The sequence below is a fragment of the Carassius carassius genome, chromosome 25 (assembly GCF_963082965.1).
Source record: "Carassius carassius chromosome 25, fCarCar2.1, whole genome shotgun sequence".
Taxonomy (NCBI): Eukaryota; Metazoa; Chordata; class Actinopteri; order Cypriniformes; family Cyprinidae; genus Carassius; species Carassius carassius.
The window spans coordinates 24,001,659-24,018,462 of record NC_081779.1 but is presented as its reverse complement, the minus strand read 5'-3'; the positions used below and the strand labels follow the sequence as shown (position 1 = coordinate 24,018,462).

General features: G+C 35.4%; 2 protein-coding genes and 1 long non-coding RNA gene across 3 annotated transcripts in view; 1 reads left to right on the top strand and 2 right to left on the bottom strand.

The window, feature by feature from the left end:
• LOC132104459 (unconventional myosin-Ig-like) overlaps positions 1 to 7,217 on the bottom strand; it is a 58,820-nt gene extending 51,603 nt beyond the window's left edge. The window contains exons 1-8 of the mRNA XM_059509937.1: positions 7,033 to 7,217; positions 5,314 to 5,522; positions 2,880 to 2,973; positions 2,401 to 2,566; positions 1,311 to 1,364; positions 1,127 to 1,225; positions 820 to 936; positions 242 to 448 (exon numbers count right to left, since the gene is read on the bottom strand). Coding sequence (XP_059365920.1) covers positions 242 to 448; positions 820 to 936; positions 1,127 to 1,225; positions 1,311 to 1,364; positions 2,401 to 2,566; positions 2,880 to 2,973; positions 5,314 to 5,522; positions 7,033 to 7,127 — 1,041 coding nt within the window. The 5' untranslated portion in view covers positions 7,128 to 7,217. The remainder of the gene's footprint in view (positions 1 to 241; positions 449 to 819; positions 937 to 1,126; positions 1,226 to 1,310; positions 1,365 to 2,400; positions 2,567 to 2,879; positions 2,974 to 5,313; positions 5,523 to 7,032) is intronic.
• A 1,818-nt stretch (positions 7,218 to 9,035) lies between these two features.
• Positions 9,036 to 11,789, bottom strand: LOC132104458 (uncharacterized). The gene is made up of 3 exons (XM_059509936.1): positions 11,602 to 11,789; positions 11,415 to 11,500; positions 9,036 to 10,447 (listed from the first exon to the last, which is right to left on the bottom strand). The coding sequence occupies exons 1-3, from the start codon at positions 11,783 to 11,785 to the stop codon at positions 9,095 to 9,097; spliced, it is 1,623 nt and encodes a 540-aa protein (XP_059365919.1). The 5' UTR covers positions 11,786 to 11,789; the 3' UTR covers positions 9,036 to 9,094.
• Positions 11,790 to 13,520: 1,731 nt separating this feature from the next.
• Positions 13,521 to 16,089, top strand: LOC132104457 (uncharacterized). The gene is made up of 5 exons (XR_009423538.1): positions 13,521 to 13,875; positions 14,125 to 14,226; positions 14,469 to 14,566; positions 15,410 to 15,517; positions 15,953 to 16,089. It is a non-coding gene; the product is annotated as an uncharacterized LOC132104457 (long non-coding RNA).
• The last annotated feature ends 715 nt before the right edge of the window (positions 16,090 to 16,804 follow it).

Genomic DNA, 16,804 nt, shown 5'->3' with positions numbered 1-16,804 from the left:
CTGATTTAATGTGGGTGTTTATGTTAATTTGTTTATCCTTTTGGTGTCACAAAGTTTCCTGATGAGCTGTTTCTGCAAGTATATAGTTTTTCAAATGAAGAGCAGTTTACATAGCGCATTGGTATATTTTAAAGGATGAAAGAAAACTGGATGTTTCGTATGACCCCTCTAAGAATCTTTGCGTAATTACAAAAACTAGATGATGGATGAGCTACAAACAAGAAAAACTTTCTGCAGTTACCTTGGCAAAAGCGTCTCTTCCATAGCTAGCTTCCTGCTCGCTGTGTCCCTTTTCAATGACCTCGCCACCTCCAGTAGCCACTGTACGGTACAGAAGTGCTTTTCTGGTATTCTCGGGCTCTGTGGACGTCAGCTCAGATATGTGCTCCACTGTATCTTCTCCGACAATTATGACATGTTCACCATCACTTGTAAACTGTAGGCTACTCTGAAACAGTAACATGGCAAGGCATTAAACCAGTGGTTCTCAACCAGGTCAACATTTAGTTATTGTATTAAAAAAATAATAATAAAAAAAAAAAAAAAAAAAAAAAAAAATATATATATATATATATATATATATATATATATATATATATATATATATATATATATATATATATATATATATATATATATATATATATATAATTTAATTTTTTTATTTTACTATATTGGGCCTTCATATAGTGTGTTGGGAAATCTTAAAGAAAAAAAAAAAGAACCAGTGCTTTAAACATCAATTTAACCCTGCACTGACCACAAACAGAGAGAAAAACAGAAGAAATCATCTTCCAGAGAACTCATTGTGGGACTGACCAGGTGTAGGATGGTACTGAGGATCTTGTAGATGGAGCTGATCTCTTCAGCAGTGAAGCCGATCACTTTTAGCGCTGCCATCACGGCTTTGTGGCATAAGGAGTCATTATTGGACGCCTGTGAAGATGATTTGGAATAACAGAGAGACAGAAAAAGAGAGAGACCAAGAAACATCAAACCATTTGATGGTATATTTCATATAGTAATAATGTGGTACAGTATACAGAAGCTCTGATGCGATTCATTCAGTCTCGAATGGTTAGTCTGTGAAAGGCTGTGTCTTCAAAAACATAGGATGAGTACGTACAAGTGTGACGGAGGCTCCTTGACTGGTGTAGGCATATTCTGCAGGATCTCTCTGCAGATACAAAGACTTCAGCAGTTCATCAGATCCTCCACGTAACACCTGCATAAACAGAACATATAAATGCTGATCTATGTGAATTGTTTGTTAAAAACTGAACTTTGGGAACCTGTTCGGACGATCTCACCTGATAAAAAGAGTGGAAATTTCTCTCTCCCTCCTGCTGCTGGACAACTCTTGACTGTAAGTACAGCAAAGTATCTGGGTTAATTTTATTTTCGGTGATTTACAGTAGGGCTATGACACTCAGTCCTCCCTAATAATCTCTAAAAATACAGCTGAAAGCCAGCTAGAAGTGAAGGTATTAAAGCATGGTTTTGTGTACACTCAAGCCCCCAAAAGAGGCCAATTCACATAAACAGCACAAAACTAAGCCGTTTTATATTTATAAATATTATTTTAGGAATGTTTCAACTGTTTCGATAGCTCTATGTCAGTATTTTAAGTCTTTCCCCGAGAAGAGATTATAAGTGTGATGGGGCAAGCACCTTCTCTTTTAACTTTTACTAATATTTATTAAAATTTATGCAGAGCACTGATGGCTTTTTATGGTCAATATAATATAATAAAGAAATATAAGTAAAGAACAAAAGCCGATTAACTATAAGCACTTTCAGTTGTTATATCTCAGCTTGCAAAAAATGTGCTAGGAACATTTTGCTAACGTTTGTTATGAACGTTATTTCTTTGTTACTTAAATGTTCTTCGAACGTTTTGAAACAAGTGGTAATGTTTTAAAAAAAAAACATTAAACGAACATCTCAACTAAAACAATTCAAAATAAAAGCATTCTATGAATGAAGTAAAAATATATTTTTAGTGTTAACATTTTGAGAACATCATTAAAGACCAGATAAGGACCATTTGATTAACATCACTGTTCTGAGAACTTAGAACTGTCATTATTTAGCACTTATTACTGACTTTTCAAAAATAACAAGCATATTACAAAATCCATCCCCATTTTAAATAATAAAAATAATATAATTGTTTGGGAGCCAAATGTGGATATATAACGATTTGAATAAACCTAAAAAAAAAAATAGCCTGCACATGACAACAAATTCAGTAAAAACACTCTAATAGTGACCTAGCTGAGACCTATCACCATGTACAAATAGAACAATTATTATTGTATGAGCCTTTGTCAAGTTTCATTCATATGTCATGTTTATAATGTGTTTTCATTTGTACTGATACAATCCTGAAGACCTCACCTTCTCCAGCAGGTAGTTGTTGATGTGTCCTCCTGTGGGGTCTCCGTTAAAGTTGAAGTTGATGTCCATGTATTTGCCGAAGCGGCTGGAGTTATCATTGCGGTTTGTCTTTGCATTTCCAAAGGCCTCTAACACACAGTTGGATTTCAGGAGCACATTCTTCACACTGTGGTAGGATGCAAATACAGAAATAGTCAACAAATTATGTAAAAAAACAAACGTGTTTTTCAGGGTACATGTAGTATATGGAACGCAATGAGAAACTCAGCATCATACTGCCATCTAACGATAGAAGATGTTCAGCTTCATCCCCAAATAAACTACAAAATAGTCCATTAAACATAAACATTTGGCATTTTCATTTCAGGCATTTCAATTTCATACAAATCAGTTTTTACTATACTATTGAGCAAATAAATATAATAAAATGCTTTTATAAATAAATTCAAGTTAGCTATCAGTATCTCCAGGACACTGACCTCTCGACCTCTGCCCTCTGGCTAGGGTTGGTGATCGCTGCGATGTACTGCATAATGTACTTGCTTGCCTCAGTCTTGCCTGCTCCACTCTCACCTGAAACACAAGGAGATTTGCATGAAACGGTCTAGACAGTAAAGTCTTTGTTTATCAGTTTTTTCTTCCCTAATCAGAGACACAGTAGATAAACTCTCTCACACATGGTTTATCACCTCAAGCTTGATCCATAAGGCTTTTGAGGATCCCTCAGTCATCATTTTATTGCACTGAATTATATGTTTTTGCCCTCCATACTAAAAACTACAGAGCTTTGGTCGGTAACACTTTAGAATACTGTTTCTTACTTACTACATAACTAATAAGGAATTACTGAAGAACTAACAGGTGATTATTCATTAACACTTAACTCACTACTGTTAACTACTAAGAAAGATGTGTTAATTAATCAGTATGTAATATAATTTTATGATTATGTTAAGTAACAGTTAGCTAATCAATAACTAATGTATTCTGTCATACCTCCTGAAGAACTACCATTAATTATCTACTAGTTAAGGTTCAAGAAAAATAACTATGAAGTAACTACTAATGAACAGTTATACACAATTACATTGAATTGGGACCCTTTTATATAAATGTTATAAGCAATAGTAGTAGTAGTATGAAAATGCAATATTAATAAATGCAATACATTTTATAGAGGTTTTGCCTGTGTAGTGAATTTTGTGAGTGTGTTTTGTAAGAAATCAGCTTCCAATAGGAACCACACCACGACTCCAGTGCCTTGCGATAACTTACTTTAGTTTTTATATTTTATATACAGTACTGTATGTGTGCCTCCTCAGCATATACCACATAATCATTCATTAAATTTCTGTATGTAAGGCAAAGCCTGAGGAAAAGTGATAATACAGGTATCCAATTTGTAATTAATAAAGAATTATAAAATAATTATGCAGGACTTATTTTGAACCTGAAACATTAGGCCTATTCTAAAGTGAAAATGTTGGGAACCCATTAGTAATTAATAAAGAATTATCAGATAATTCCTGAAGAATTACTTAGAATCTGAAACAGTATTCTAAAGTGAAAACATAGGGAACCCATTAGTAATTAATAATTAATTATCAAATAATTCTGCAGGACTTATTTTGAACCTGAAACATTAGGCCTATTCTAAAGTGAAAATGTTGAGAACCCATTAGTATTTAATACATAATTATCAGATAATTCTGCAGGAATTACTTAGAACATGAAACAGTATTCTAAAGTGAAAACATAGGGAACCCATTAATAATTAATAAAGAATTATCAGATAATTTTGCAGGACTTAGAACCTGAAACAGAAAGTGAACCTATTAATAAATAATAATAAACTACATCATTTTGACTAAAATCTGTTTATTTCAGATGAGAACATTTCTTAATACAGCATATTTTATTCCATTTTAACATTTTAACATGCCCACATTTTAACTAATTTAACAAACATTTCATAATCAAAAGTTAAACATTTAGAAGCAAACAAAATACATATTTCATTTCCATTGTAAGCTAATAAGTGGGCTGTAACAAAGTTGCTACCATAATAGTACTTTGTACTTGTCCTTTTACTCAAGTAATTTTGAAAATGAACAGGCCTACTTATAATTTTACTGGAGTAATATTTTATTGGGGTATCTGTACTTTTACTCAAGTACTTGATTTGTGGGCCACAGCCTGATTATTATAGTGATTATTTGCGTATAACTGTTAAGTAGTAGTTATTTCATAGTTATTTTTCTTGAACCTTAACTAGTAGATAATCAATAGTAGTTCTTCAGGAGGTATCACAGAATATATTAGTTACTGATTAGTTAACTGTTACTTAACACAATCATAAAATTATATTACATACTGATTAGTTAACACATCTTTCTTAGTAGTTAACAGTAGTGAGTTAAGTCTTGATGAATAATCACCTGTTAGTTCTTCAATAATTCCTTATTAGTTATGTAGTAAGTAAGAAACAGTATTCTAAAGTGTTACCCTTTGGTCATTTAAATCTAAGCATTTGAATCAAGTCACATTAAAATCTCATTGATTTACATCACAAGCTGTCAGCATTTTATCTTATGTTTAGGTCATTTAAATATCATCAACTGCACCAAAATGCACCCCCCCCCCTCTTTGAACATGAGCTCCATATTTTCACTATGTCACATTATATGAGCCATAAAAGCGTGATGTATGAACTACAAAATACATTTTATCTAAATGTTTAATAGTTTTTTTCCAACTTTAATTTTATATGTGAGGCTTAAATATTATTATTATTTTTTTTTTATTATTATTGTGCATTTTCTTTCTGGTTATCCAGTTTGATTATTGTGTTGTTGATCACTGTACAATTGTTGTTTTATTTAGCAGTGACTGTGCATTTAGCAGCTGCTGTACCTGAAATGACGATGCATGTGTCTTTGGCTCGTCTCTTCATGGCTTTATAAGCAGCGTCTGCGACAGCATACAGGTGAGGTGGATTCTCATACAGTTCTCTGCCCCTGTAGTCCTCAATGACCTCCTTCCCGTAGATATCCAAGTGTCTGTATGGATTGACTGACACCACTACTTCTCCAATGAAAGTGTAGATACGGCCTTTCTCAAACCTGAAAACAACAAACAATACTGTGAACGATGTCAAGATGAAGAGCAGGAACAGCTTTAACAAGACTCATTGTTTTAATCATAGTGCTGGTTTGGTTTAGTTCCTGATAAATGAACAGACACAAAGAACAAACTATGGATGCAGTGAGTGTTACTGTATGGTCTGATGGGATGCATTTAATCATAAATCATACTTGGAGGTTTAAGATGAAGTTAGGGATAGGAATACATCCTGAATTTGTGTCAACATTAATACAATGAAACACCACAAATAGTATCCCTTTTTACTCTATCGAATATCAAAATACAAGTGGAGATTATTTAAATTTAAAAAAGTGTCATGATGACTTTAATTTTGGTATATGTGCCACTCTATGTTTCTCAATGTCACACGCCCATATTCAACAGGAAGTGATACGGGGCTGGGAAGTGAGAACAGGAAGTGCAGTGGCTCAAGATGACTAACTTTCTGAATTTCAATCAGCATAAAATATAGCGTAAAAAAATACAAGTAACAGGTTATCTCTTCCTGCTGTACAGCTAAAATACATAGACATCTGTCCGAAGTTAGAATGCATTAGTCATTAAAGCCGATAAATTCTTTATCGTCTAACAAAACAAGCACATTCATAATAATGTCTACACATTATTCATAATATTTAAGGATTGAATTGATGCCTTCCATCAGCATATTGTGAACTTAATCGTGTTTTGATGTATGAATGTATGTACAGTCACATGAGGCCTGGTCATACCTCAGCTGATAAAATGCACAGACTGGACAAGAAATTATTATTTATTTATTTTTTTTGTTTCATGAGGTTTCAGAGGCGTAAGAATCCGTGGCAGACAAAACTAGCGCGCAGTGAAACTTCAAACACTTTTTAACATCACACTCATAAAGTCTTGTGAAAAGGTCATCTGATTCAACCCGGTTTAATCGATGACATCACAGATGAGGGCCTTGGGTGCAAATGCTGCATGTTAAAGGAAAGGAGAACTAGAAGCCTCTCATTTCATCATCAGAACTACTAAGATCCTACGGGCTGGCTATGATCATCTATGGCAAGACATGATAAGATGCAAATGTATGTCTCTTAGGCTGTTGAAGTCAGCCACTTAAATGTTTATTTCAGCTATGAGCGGGAAAGTCAAAAGTGAAATGACACATCGTTTCCCCTCCACTTTTTTTTCTGAAAATGTGTCATTTTCTTGTCACGGCATTTGTCTACCGAGAAGGGAGTGGTCAAAATCAAAAAAGCACTACAGACATAAAGCGAGACTTTAAATTCTCACTTTTGAAAGTGAAACAGATTTCACAAGCGAGTTCTACAGATAAAATTGATTTTATCAAAGCTTTCAAACTGAGTTTAAGCTGAACTCTGCATCAACGCCAAGTATCCTCTTTGAAGGCCATATTCACTGGTGTTTTGTCAGGTTATTTGTAATAGTACATAATGTCCGTTGAATCTTTCAACACAACACCACTTGGTGAAAACTGTTCTCTCTTACCTTAACCTCAAGTTCTCCATAAACTGCTCCATTGTCACCTCGTCTAGAAGCACAAAGTCTGACTTTCCGAACTCCAGGCCCTCCAGCTCCGCCATCCCTGCAGGAGTCTATCTGAAGGATGAATGGATGGAGAGAATACTGGAAGCTGATGAGAAAGATACAGAAACCCAGCACTGACTGCCGTCCTCTCGAAGCCGGTAGAGAAGACGAATGTGGAGTGGGTGTGGCCTACATCTCAGTCTTTGCATGATCCGAGACTGTGCTGAGTGATGTCAGTGATGACTGCGGTCTGCAGGCTCCAGCATGTCATCCTGTTCAAGACAACCTCTGCATACCTATGTGTGTATTTTTGTACACATGACTATCTTTAAATAAGATTATTTTGAATCTCTCTGAGCTACCACTGGCCCTGAAAGCAGTCACAGTAAAACCTTAACTAACCCTCTGTCCTGCTAACTTTTTTTTTTTTTTTTGCTCAATTCTCAAACATGCATAGCCTTCCCCATATTTGTTGTGTCATTTGCATAGTGCAATTGAACGATAAAGCCGACACAGTTTTCTATAAGCTATAAGTGGCCATTGTCTTATAAGAGGATGAATGGCATTTCCGAAAGCCCACCCTCTTCCTCTGGTCCTGCGATCACGGGGGAGTTTGGATCATAGACTCCTGTCAGTTTGAGTTTTGCTGCCCACACACACTAATCTAGGATCTGTTCCATTCTTGCAAAACCTACTCACAACCATAAACAACAGGACCAAACAAGATACAGACAGACAGGTAAGGACATACAGCATGCCATTTATGGAGAAATAAAAGGGGTGCCGGGAACAATTGTGATAGCAATCAGCAGATCAGAGATAATATTAGTGAAATACTATGGAGCAGTCCAAATGAACATGTTGTTTATGGTCAATCAGTAATGCAAATTGCATGCTATTAAATACATGTAAAACTACAAATTATCTTCATTTCAACTTCATTTACTGCTCTAAAGACATCAGGTTATGTCATTATGTCTGCTGACTCAAGACTATTCCACTTTTAGATGTTGAACAGGTATTGACAATAAAAAGAAAGAATGTTTTAGGTAATGAGTAACACCTTATTCAGTTTCTTATAGAGAATGTTTGTGGGATTACAATATTTTTAAGAACATGGGAAATCAGAGACGGAGTTGATTTGAGTCAGTAGTCGCTGTACTTTTATAACTAATGTACAACTATTACAAACTTCACAGATAATTCAATACAGATTAACATCCAGTGCCATTTGATTACAATAACTACTTGTCCACATTACAGTAATGCCTAAAATAATTCACATCCCTAAAATAATCATTCAAATAGCTAAAAAAATATATTTTGTTAACACAGCCAATGCATCATAATGACCACTATGGTAATTCTGAAATAGCAAACCACAGCTTAGGGGAATTTCAGTATGACGGAACTCTGTATCTGATAGAAATACTCAAATTAATACAATGTTAAGTCAAAAACAGTGTTTCATAGATCTACAGGAAAAACAAAAGCACTCTGCACATTAGTGTATTTCTGACATTCTGTCATTTTGAACACAAAAGCCTGGGTTCTTGTTTCATTTTTTCTAACAGGGAGGTACTCAGCCCCTAAATCAACCACAGGCCCTGCATCACTTCCTGTAGAATGCAGAAAAAAGACACTTCCTCCTCGAGTCTCCATGGTAATGAACGAGAGTCTTGACAAATCGGCAGTGTAGGAAAAGACTGAACATCGAGTGAAGGACAAATACTGAAAAATATATCAGACAGGTGAACAGCTAAACTAAGTTATCTGGATAAACAGACTTTTGGTTTGTCATATGAGACAAAAATCACAAAACATTCACAGTGATTGTTGCAAAGAGATCTAGTGTGAGTACAAATGAATAAGATGTGTTTAAGTCAGGGGTGTCCGAACCTGTTCCTGCAGGGCCAGAGTTTATCTCCAACCCTAATTAAACACCTGAACCAGCTAGGAGTGGATGATAACTTAATGTGATCAGTCTGTGCCATAAGATAGAGTACTGATGCATTGGATTCAGTCATTTCTTAAACCGTGTCTTTGTAATTTTTATGAGTTTATCAACAGAACCAGAAAAAAGAGGAGATCTTATTTTAGGGGTTTTTTGTTTAGATGTCTGAACTTCATCAGAGGGTGTCAAATCCTGCTGGTGAGAACTTGATGCTTCTTGGTTTACTCTGCTTTGACTTTTGTGTTGTAACCGAGAGGCCCTGTGTGCCCTGCCCCGTGGTGTAGAGGATTTAGTGGGCTTGCGACCTCTTTCCTGTTGTACTTCTTGCTGCAATTGAGATTCCGTTCGGTAATGTGAGGCAGAGGAGCTACTAACAGTAGTAGTGTACACAGCATCAGGACTTTGTCCTAAGTCTGTGTTCTCCTCTCTGGCCTTTGTTTTTGGTCTTGGTAAAGACCTGCTGCGTCGCTGAATGTTCTTTGTAAAGTTTCCTGGTAGAGCATGATCAACCTCACGTCCAAGAAGCTTTTCCTTCGCTTCATAACTGTCTTTAGAGGACCCCACCACTTTAATAATGTCACTTTCGTGCCTAATTAAAACACTGTAGATCTTTTGGAATGAGATTGCTTTCTGGAAAATGTGTTTCTTCTGACTGGAGTCAAGTTCTGTTAGGTCTATTTCATGCGTACATAGAGATAAGCTCATATCTTGCATGAATTCAGAAATTTTTTTAGCTGCTTTCTCACAGGCTCCTCCCGAGACTTTCACCTTAACAACCCCTGAATCATCTTCATGATCAATCTTAGTGTGGTAATCTGATTCTATTTTTTCAATAAACGAGTCCTTAAAGCGCATTACGTATTTAAACACATCTGGATCCACATGTAAGTAATCCTCAGTTTTCCGTTTTGGAGATGGGAGATTCCGCTGCCGAACGCTCATGCTTGAATCCTCAGAGCTCCTGGTGGGACTGCTGAAGGAACTTTCTGCACTTGAACTCACATCCAGTGGAGAGAAAGCCTGCACGAGTGCCTGTCTGTCTGGGGACTCTGGGGATCTTGAGTTTATTCCAGAAGATGTGTTTCTGCCCGCAGCATACACTGAGTGGCCATTGCTGTGACTGTGTCTCGATGTGGAATAAGATCTATGGTCATAGTCACTGGAGCTAGCTCTTAAGACAGAGTCGGACGAGAAGCCATTAGAGTATTGCGATGGTGTTCTTCTTTGAGGGTGGATTTCTTGAGCCAGAAGACGCATGAGTTTGGGATGGATGCGTTTTAAGTTAAGAAAGGTTCCTTGCAAATGCAGCTCTCCCGAGCTGGTCTCTGACACCTGAAAGCCGTGGCTATGAAGAATGTCTCGGATCTTTCTCTGACTGGAGAACATCTTCACATTGAGGAATGCTTCAGCTGGGATGTCCAACTGAAAATAAATAAAAAATTAATTCACTTTTAGGCTGTTATTTATTTAGTTCATGCAGCTGGTCCTTTTTAATCACTATATGATTTAAACATTAGGGTAATATCTGGATTCAGCATTTGGGTAATAATTAATGATTAATATGTCTCTAATTACTGTTTAAGATTTGGACATCATGCAATGTGTGTTGCAGGTAGCCTAATGAAGTGTACTGACATATTAATCTTGACAAAACAAAGCAATGAAGTCATTAATTCAAAATTAGAAATGCTCCATGACTAAATGTAATTTTCAGTTCGTGTCACACATCAGTAATCAAAACGCTCTGATAGTTGTTTAAATGCAAAAGATTTGCACATTGTCTTGTGATCCCTATCAGTGCATTAAAAACACTGCTCATTAATCTAAATTGTCAATATTTGGAGAATCATTACTGATTTATTTTCATTAGTTTACATAAGCTATGAGTAAACTATATGTATCTTGTTTAAGTTTGTTTTTAAGTAAATCAAGCGTCTGGAAAATCATTAGCTGTGTGTTATAGTTTTTCTGACGGCTAGATGGAGCCAGAGCATTACTTTCAGAAATAATTTATTAGCAGTCAACCAAAATTTGGATTCAATTTAACATAATTGTTCTTACTGCCAGTTTAATGTGTTTTGTTTTCCAGTCTTCAGTCATTTAGACTTGTTAATTGATTAGTTATATTTAATTTCTTATAGTTTATAGTTCTGTTTATATTTCTTATGTAAATTCTTCTTGTCTTCTGGGGCCCACAAAAGATACATTTTCAAATTAAAATTATAATAAAAAAAAAGAAGGAAAAACTTTTTTGTTGATATATCTATTAGGACAATAGCAATTATAAAAAATGTGCAGTGACTGGATTATGGGAGGAATGCTGCATACTAAAGCTGTAAATCACATAATCATGTGTGATTCGGTGAGCTTAACCAATGAAATGTTTTACCTTAGGCTGATGCATCTTTTTAACATCCAGTGGGTAAAACTGACTATCCAGTTCCAAAACATGATTATGTTTCAAGACCCCAGGTACTAAGACATTAGATAAAAAAGAAAAAGAAATGTTACTAATGCAATATGATGTTATAGTAAGATATACTTAAAGCACACAATATCAATGCATAGTATCATACCTTCTTCTTCTTCAAAAACAACATAAGCCTGGCCTTTGTTGGAGGTGGGATAAATCACTATTAAAACCTCTCCACCTTTGTTACTGGGCCTCAGAAAGTGCATGGTTAATTTGTCGATCATTTCATTACTGGAGTAGTTGTCTGGAAGTCCATTCACTTCAATAACCATTTCCTTCATGTCCATCTTAACACTGAAACGATAAATAATGGGGGGAAGTTACAAATTATACGTTTTTGCAATACAAAATGTAGTAACATATAATATATATATATGTAAAATATGTTCTTCTAGTCTATCTAGAGTCAGTACATCTGTCAACCACTGTCATTATACCTGAAGCTCACATCTAACAAGAGAAAAATGTTTGGCTGAATGACAGACACTCTGTCTACACCTAGAGGACTACGAATTTTTTTTTGAAAAGGGGCTTAAATAACATGTCTCAAAGCGAAAGTCACACCTTCTAATCATCATATCCGGTTAAAAAACAAAAAAAAACAAAAAAAAAAAAACAAGGAAACAAAAAAAATGAATAAACAAGTATTGATGTAAAAATACAAAATAATAATTAAAAAAATAATATATAAAATAATTATATATATATATATATATATATATATATATATATATATATATATATATATAAACAAACACACACACAAACACAAATACATGTAAAAAAATAAATTAATGCATTTGTACAGAAATTATTAATAAAAAAAGAGAAAATAATAAAAAAAACTTTAAGCTTAATTTAAATTTACTCATCCATTTAATTAAATATATTACAATTTTCGAACTATATTCTTCTAAAATGCATGCAAACAAGCCAGAACGAACAAAGCTGAAAGGGCGACTTGCAGTCGGTTAAAATCGGGTTTTGGTTGTTGGCTAAAATGTGCGTAAATCTGATGACTAAAACAGACAGTTGCTAGATATCTTTGAATCTTTCTCAGTAAATCACAAAGCACAGACACTTGCTTTACAATTGACGTTTCACTATGGATCAGGTAACCTATATAATGTAACGATACATTTCCAGCGATTGTTGAGGAATTTTACGCTTAGAATTTTTCGAAAACGTACCTCTGAGGATTATATAAATGCGTTCGCCAGGGTGAGATACATCAGAAAACAGGCTCGACAGTCCTTCGTTCTTAAGTGAAAGTGAAACTGCGCAGTGCTCCACGAAACAAGGGGGCGTGTCCGCGTGCACTAAAAAAAAAAAAAAAAAGATTTCTCCCTTAAATGATCCATAATAGGGCTACTTACTTATGCAGACCATACATGGAATAAATAAAATTAAAAAAACATGGGAAAGTCGCGATAAGACCACAATTAAGAAAATACAGTAAACCAGCATCAACAGTACAACACAAGATTAGCTAGGCCTATTTAAAATATATTATATCCAAAGCTTATTTACAAACGAGTTACACCACAAGCATTTAATCACATCACAACTATGTTGTATGTCTGTGTTAGCTGTGTTTGAAATATTAAATGTAATGCTAAAATGCAGTGTCAGATTGTTTTATAATCAGCTTTTACTAGTCAAGTTCAGCCAACATTTAGATTGTTTTACAAACTCCAAGGTGGATTTTTACAGTGTTATAAATATTCGTGGCTGAACATTCACCAGTCACAGGGGATGATTACTGGGTAGCCACAATCTTATTGTATGTATAAATACTCCTCCCTTAAATGACTCAAAGGGGACATTGGGAATCACAAGAAGAGAATAATGATGACTGAAGATATCTACAGTATTTGGAGATAAAGCAATAATAAAGATGTATTGTTATAAATGCTGTGGAGAAATATAGCTGTTACCTTTTCATAGGGCATACAGACATCCCTCCATGGATTTACTTCTGATTATTCCTGTTAATGCTTAAATAAATTAAATAATATTTTGAACACTGCCTTGTCATGCTTGTAGTATTCTGAGGTATTTTAATGTTCCAGCCAATGACAAAGTAACCATAAACATCTCTAGTCAGGTCAAAGAACAACACCGAGATCAAAGTTGATAACTTTGTGAGGTCTAAGAATCTAGGAACAGTTAATCATTAATTCATTTTACAGCTGCATCTGAAATGTGTGTATAGTTTCCTCTGAAACAGCAGATAGAAGTAACCAAATACAGTGATACATTTTTTTTTTCTCTTTCCAAAATACACAGTATGTTTGTTCTTTAAAATATCATTTTTTGACACCATGGCCACCAGAAAAAATCTCTCAGCAGAAACTGACTTGAAGACAGAGAAAAGGTGAGAGAACATTAAGAGTTTTGCCTTCTTGACAAACGGATTGATTCACCATGAAATAAATATCAGCTGCATATCATGTAATTATATAATACATTCAGTTTTGAATGCTTCAGGTTGGGATTTTATCTGAATACTGTGAGCCTAACCTGTTTTGTGCTTCTACCTTTGAATTGTAAAAAATACTCCTTAAGACAAAAGAGGAAGTTTGGGTGTAAAGAAGTGATTTAGTTAAACCGTGTTTGTGTTTAGTCTTAGAGACTTTCCTGAAAGCAGACGGTTGTCTCTGAAGAGTACTGCTTCAATGTGTGACCCACCTATGTTGAGTGGGAAAAACTCTCTTGTTGATGTAAGGTGAGGACAGTTTAGAGGATTAAATAAGTTAAGACTTAATCACATATATATGAAAATATAAATTAAATAAATATGCACTGAACAGCATACGTTGTACATTGGTATAACATTTAAATGATTATTCAGGTTAGAATTGGATATTAATAGTGACATCATAGCCTGTTTTATCCTTTACACTGACTTGAATAACTTGTTAAGAAGGAAAAGATTTAGTGACAAGCCATGAAACCATGTTGTGTTAGTCTGACTCAGAGAGAATGTCCTGTTTGTCTATGAAGAGTGAAGCATCAATGGGTGACCCACCTGAATTAAACGAAATAGACTCTCTGACTGATGTAAGGTGAGTATATCTGAGGATTACATCACCTGAGATTTTATCACCTGAGCTTGAGGAATTTGACACTGGTAGGTGTCCATCTGGTGCTAGTCGTGTCAGATTCACATGCACATTTAGCAGAAGTGTAATCCTACTAAATTGCAAGCATAAGTGTCATGAATAAAGTAAATCCATCTATCCATCCACACTTACACATTTGCACACACTTAGAGACAAACATTTTTATAACCCTAACTGATGAAGTGCATAGCTTTTCATTTCTAAATCAACCATGTTGGAAGACAAGTCCATTAATATTCTAGGATGACAATGACAAGATCTTGGCCAAAAATTAATGCAACTCTTGATGGAAATAAATGTTGTGATGTTGAATAACATTATTGAAACAATGCCGCAATAAATGCACAACATAATTAAAGCTAAAAGTCCAACAAATTATTAGACTTTGCTATTTATTTATTTAGGACTCTAGCACATCCCAAAGACTTTCAATGGGGTTAAAGTCAGGACTCTGCGGTGGCTAATATTTCAGATTGAGCCTGATTAATCTTGGTATTGTCATTCTGGAATCTTCCAACATGGTTGTTTGAGAAATAAAATATTATACACAGCATCATAAAGTGTTTACATTTTTTTTTGCCAAACATACAATCTGCAAAAAAAAAAAAAAAAAAAAAAAAATCACTGCAATAATGATTCAGCTGAACAATTGATTCAGTTAAAATTATGTTTTTTATAAGTTACAATGATTAATCAGGTTAGATTTTTTTTTATGTCAATATGGCCTGTTTATTGCCTTTAAATGTAGAACTTGTAAAGAACATTTTTAAACGGTATGTGTGTTAGTCTGATTCAGGGCAGGCCTCCTTAACCAAGCTGTTTGTCTATGAAGAGTAAAGCATCAATGGGTGATCCACCTGAAAAAAATGGGACAGACTCTCCTGTTGATCAGAGGTGAGGACAGTTTAGAGCAGGGTGGTCCAATCCTGCTCCAAGGGGTCTGCCTTCCTGTAGCTTCACCCCTAACAGCATTGCAGTAGTTCAAAGAGTTGAGCATGGTGCTAGCAATGCTACCATTATTCCCAGGGGATTCCCAGGGAATACATAAACAATGCAATTTATTTCTATAATGCAATGTAAAGTACTTTGGATTAAAAGTGTCTGCCAATTGTGTATATGTAATTAAATACACCTGCACCAACTAATTAAGGACCTTACAAGCTCTTTAAACATCTAGGAAGGTTGGAGCTCCCTTTCAGGAGCAGGATTGGACCACCCGAATTAGATGATTAAGTAGGTTCAGGGTTGTGTTATAACAACTAAATTATCAAATGTTTCCATTTATTTACCCCATACTTATGTTGTTGAACTTATTTCAACAACCAACAGAAACAAACAGGATGAATCACTGTCGGAATCACACTCCACTGGACAGAAGCAGTTGGACTCGATTTTTAAGGTTGGAGTGTTTTTGTATCTCTTTATCCAAACATCATAGAACAGTGGTTTTCCACCACGTTCCTATAGCTCCCCAACACTGCACATACACCCATTCCAGGTTTTGGAGTCTTTACTAATGAGCTGGTGACCTGAAGCAGGTGTGTTTGATTAAGGAGACATGTAAAATGTGCAGTGTTGGAGGTCTCCAAGAACATGGTTGAGAACCACTGACCTAGAACACTAATCTATTCCGGGGTGTCCAATCCTGCTCCTGGATGGCCACTGTCCTGCAGAGTTCAGCTCCAACCCAAATTAAACACATCTGAACCAGCTAATCAAGGTCTTACTAGGGCTGCATCTGAAAACTTAGGCAGGTGACTTGCTTGCCTCGCTGTCGTATCAGGCAATGACTTTGCAGGCAGCGTTTCTGCATGAAGGCACCTCACAAAACTGATTTTGGACAGGCTTCTGAGGTAGTGTAATGGTTTAATAATGTACAGCAAAAAATAGAGAGCTTTGGTGATAACTAAGTGGATATTTCATTACTGCAATATTGATTTCTTGCTAGAAATGACATCAAAGATGGAAAACATTGATCAGAAACATACATTTACACACAAACTGACCACCGACCGAAACTTTCAGACGCCATCTTTATTTTTTTGCTTAACTCTCACAGAATGTAACGCACAGGATTGTGGCTGTAACGAGTGGGGCGGGGCCGAGGGATGTGGGAACACGAGCGAGGCCGGTGGAGTGATTGGGAAATCCGCTACACCTGCGACCCACCACCGGTCTTGA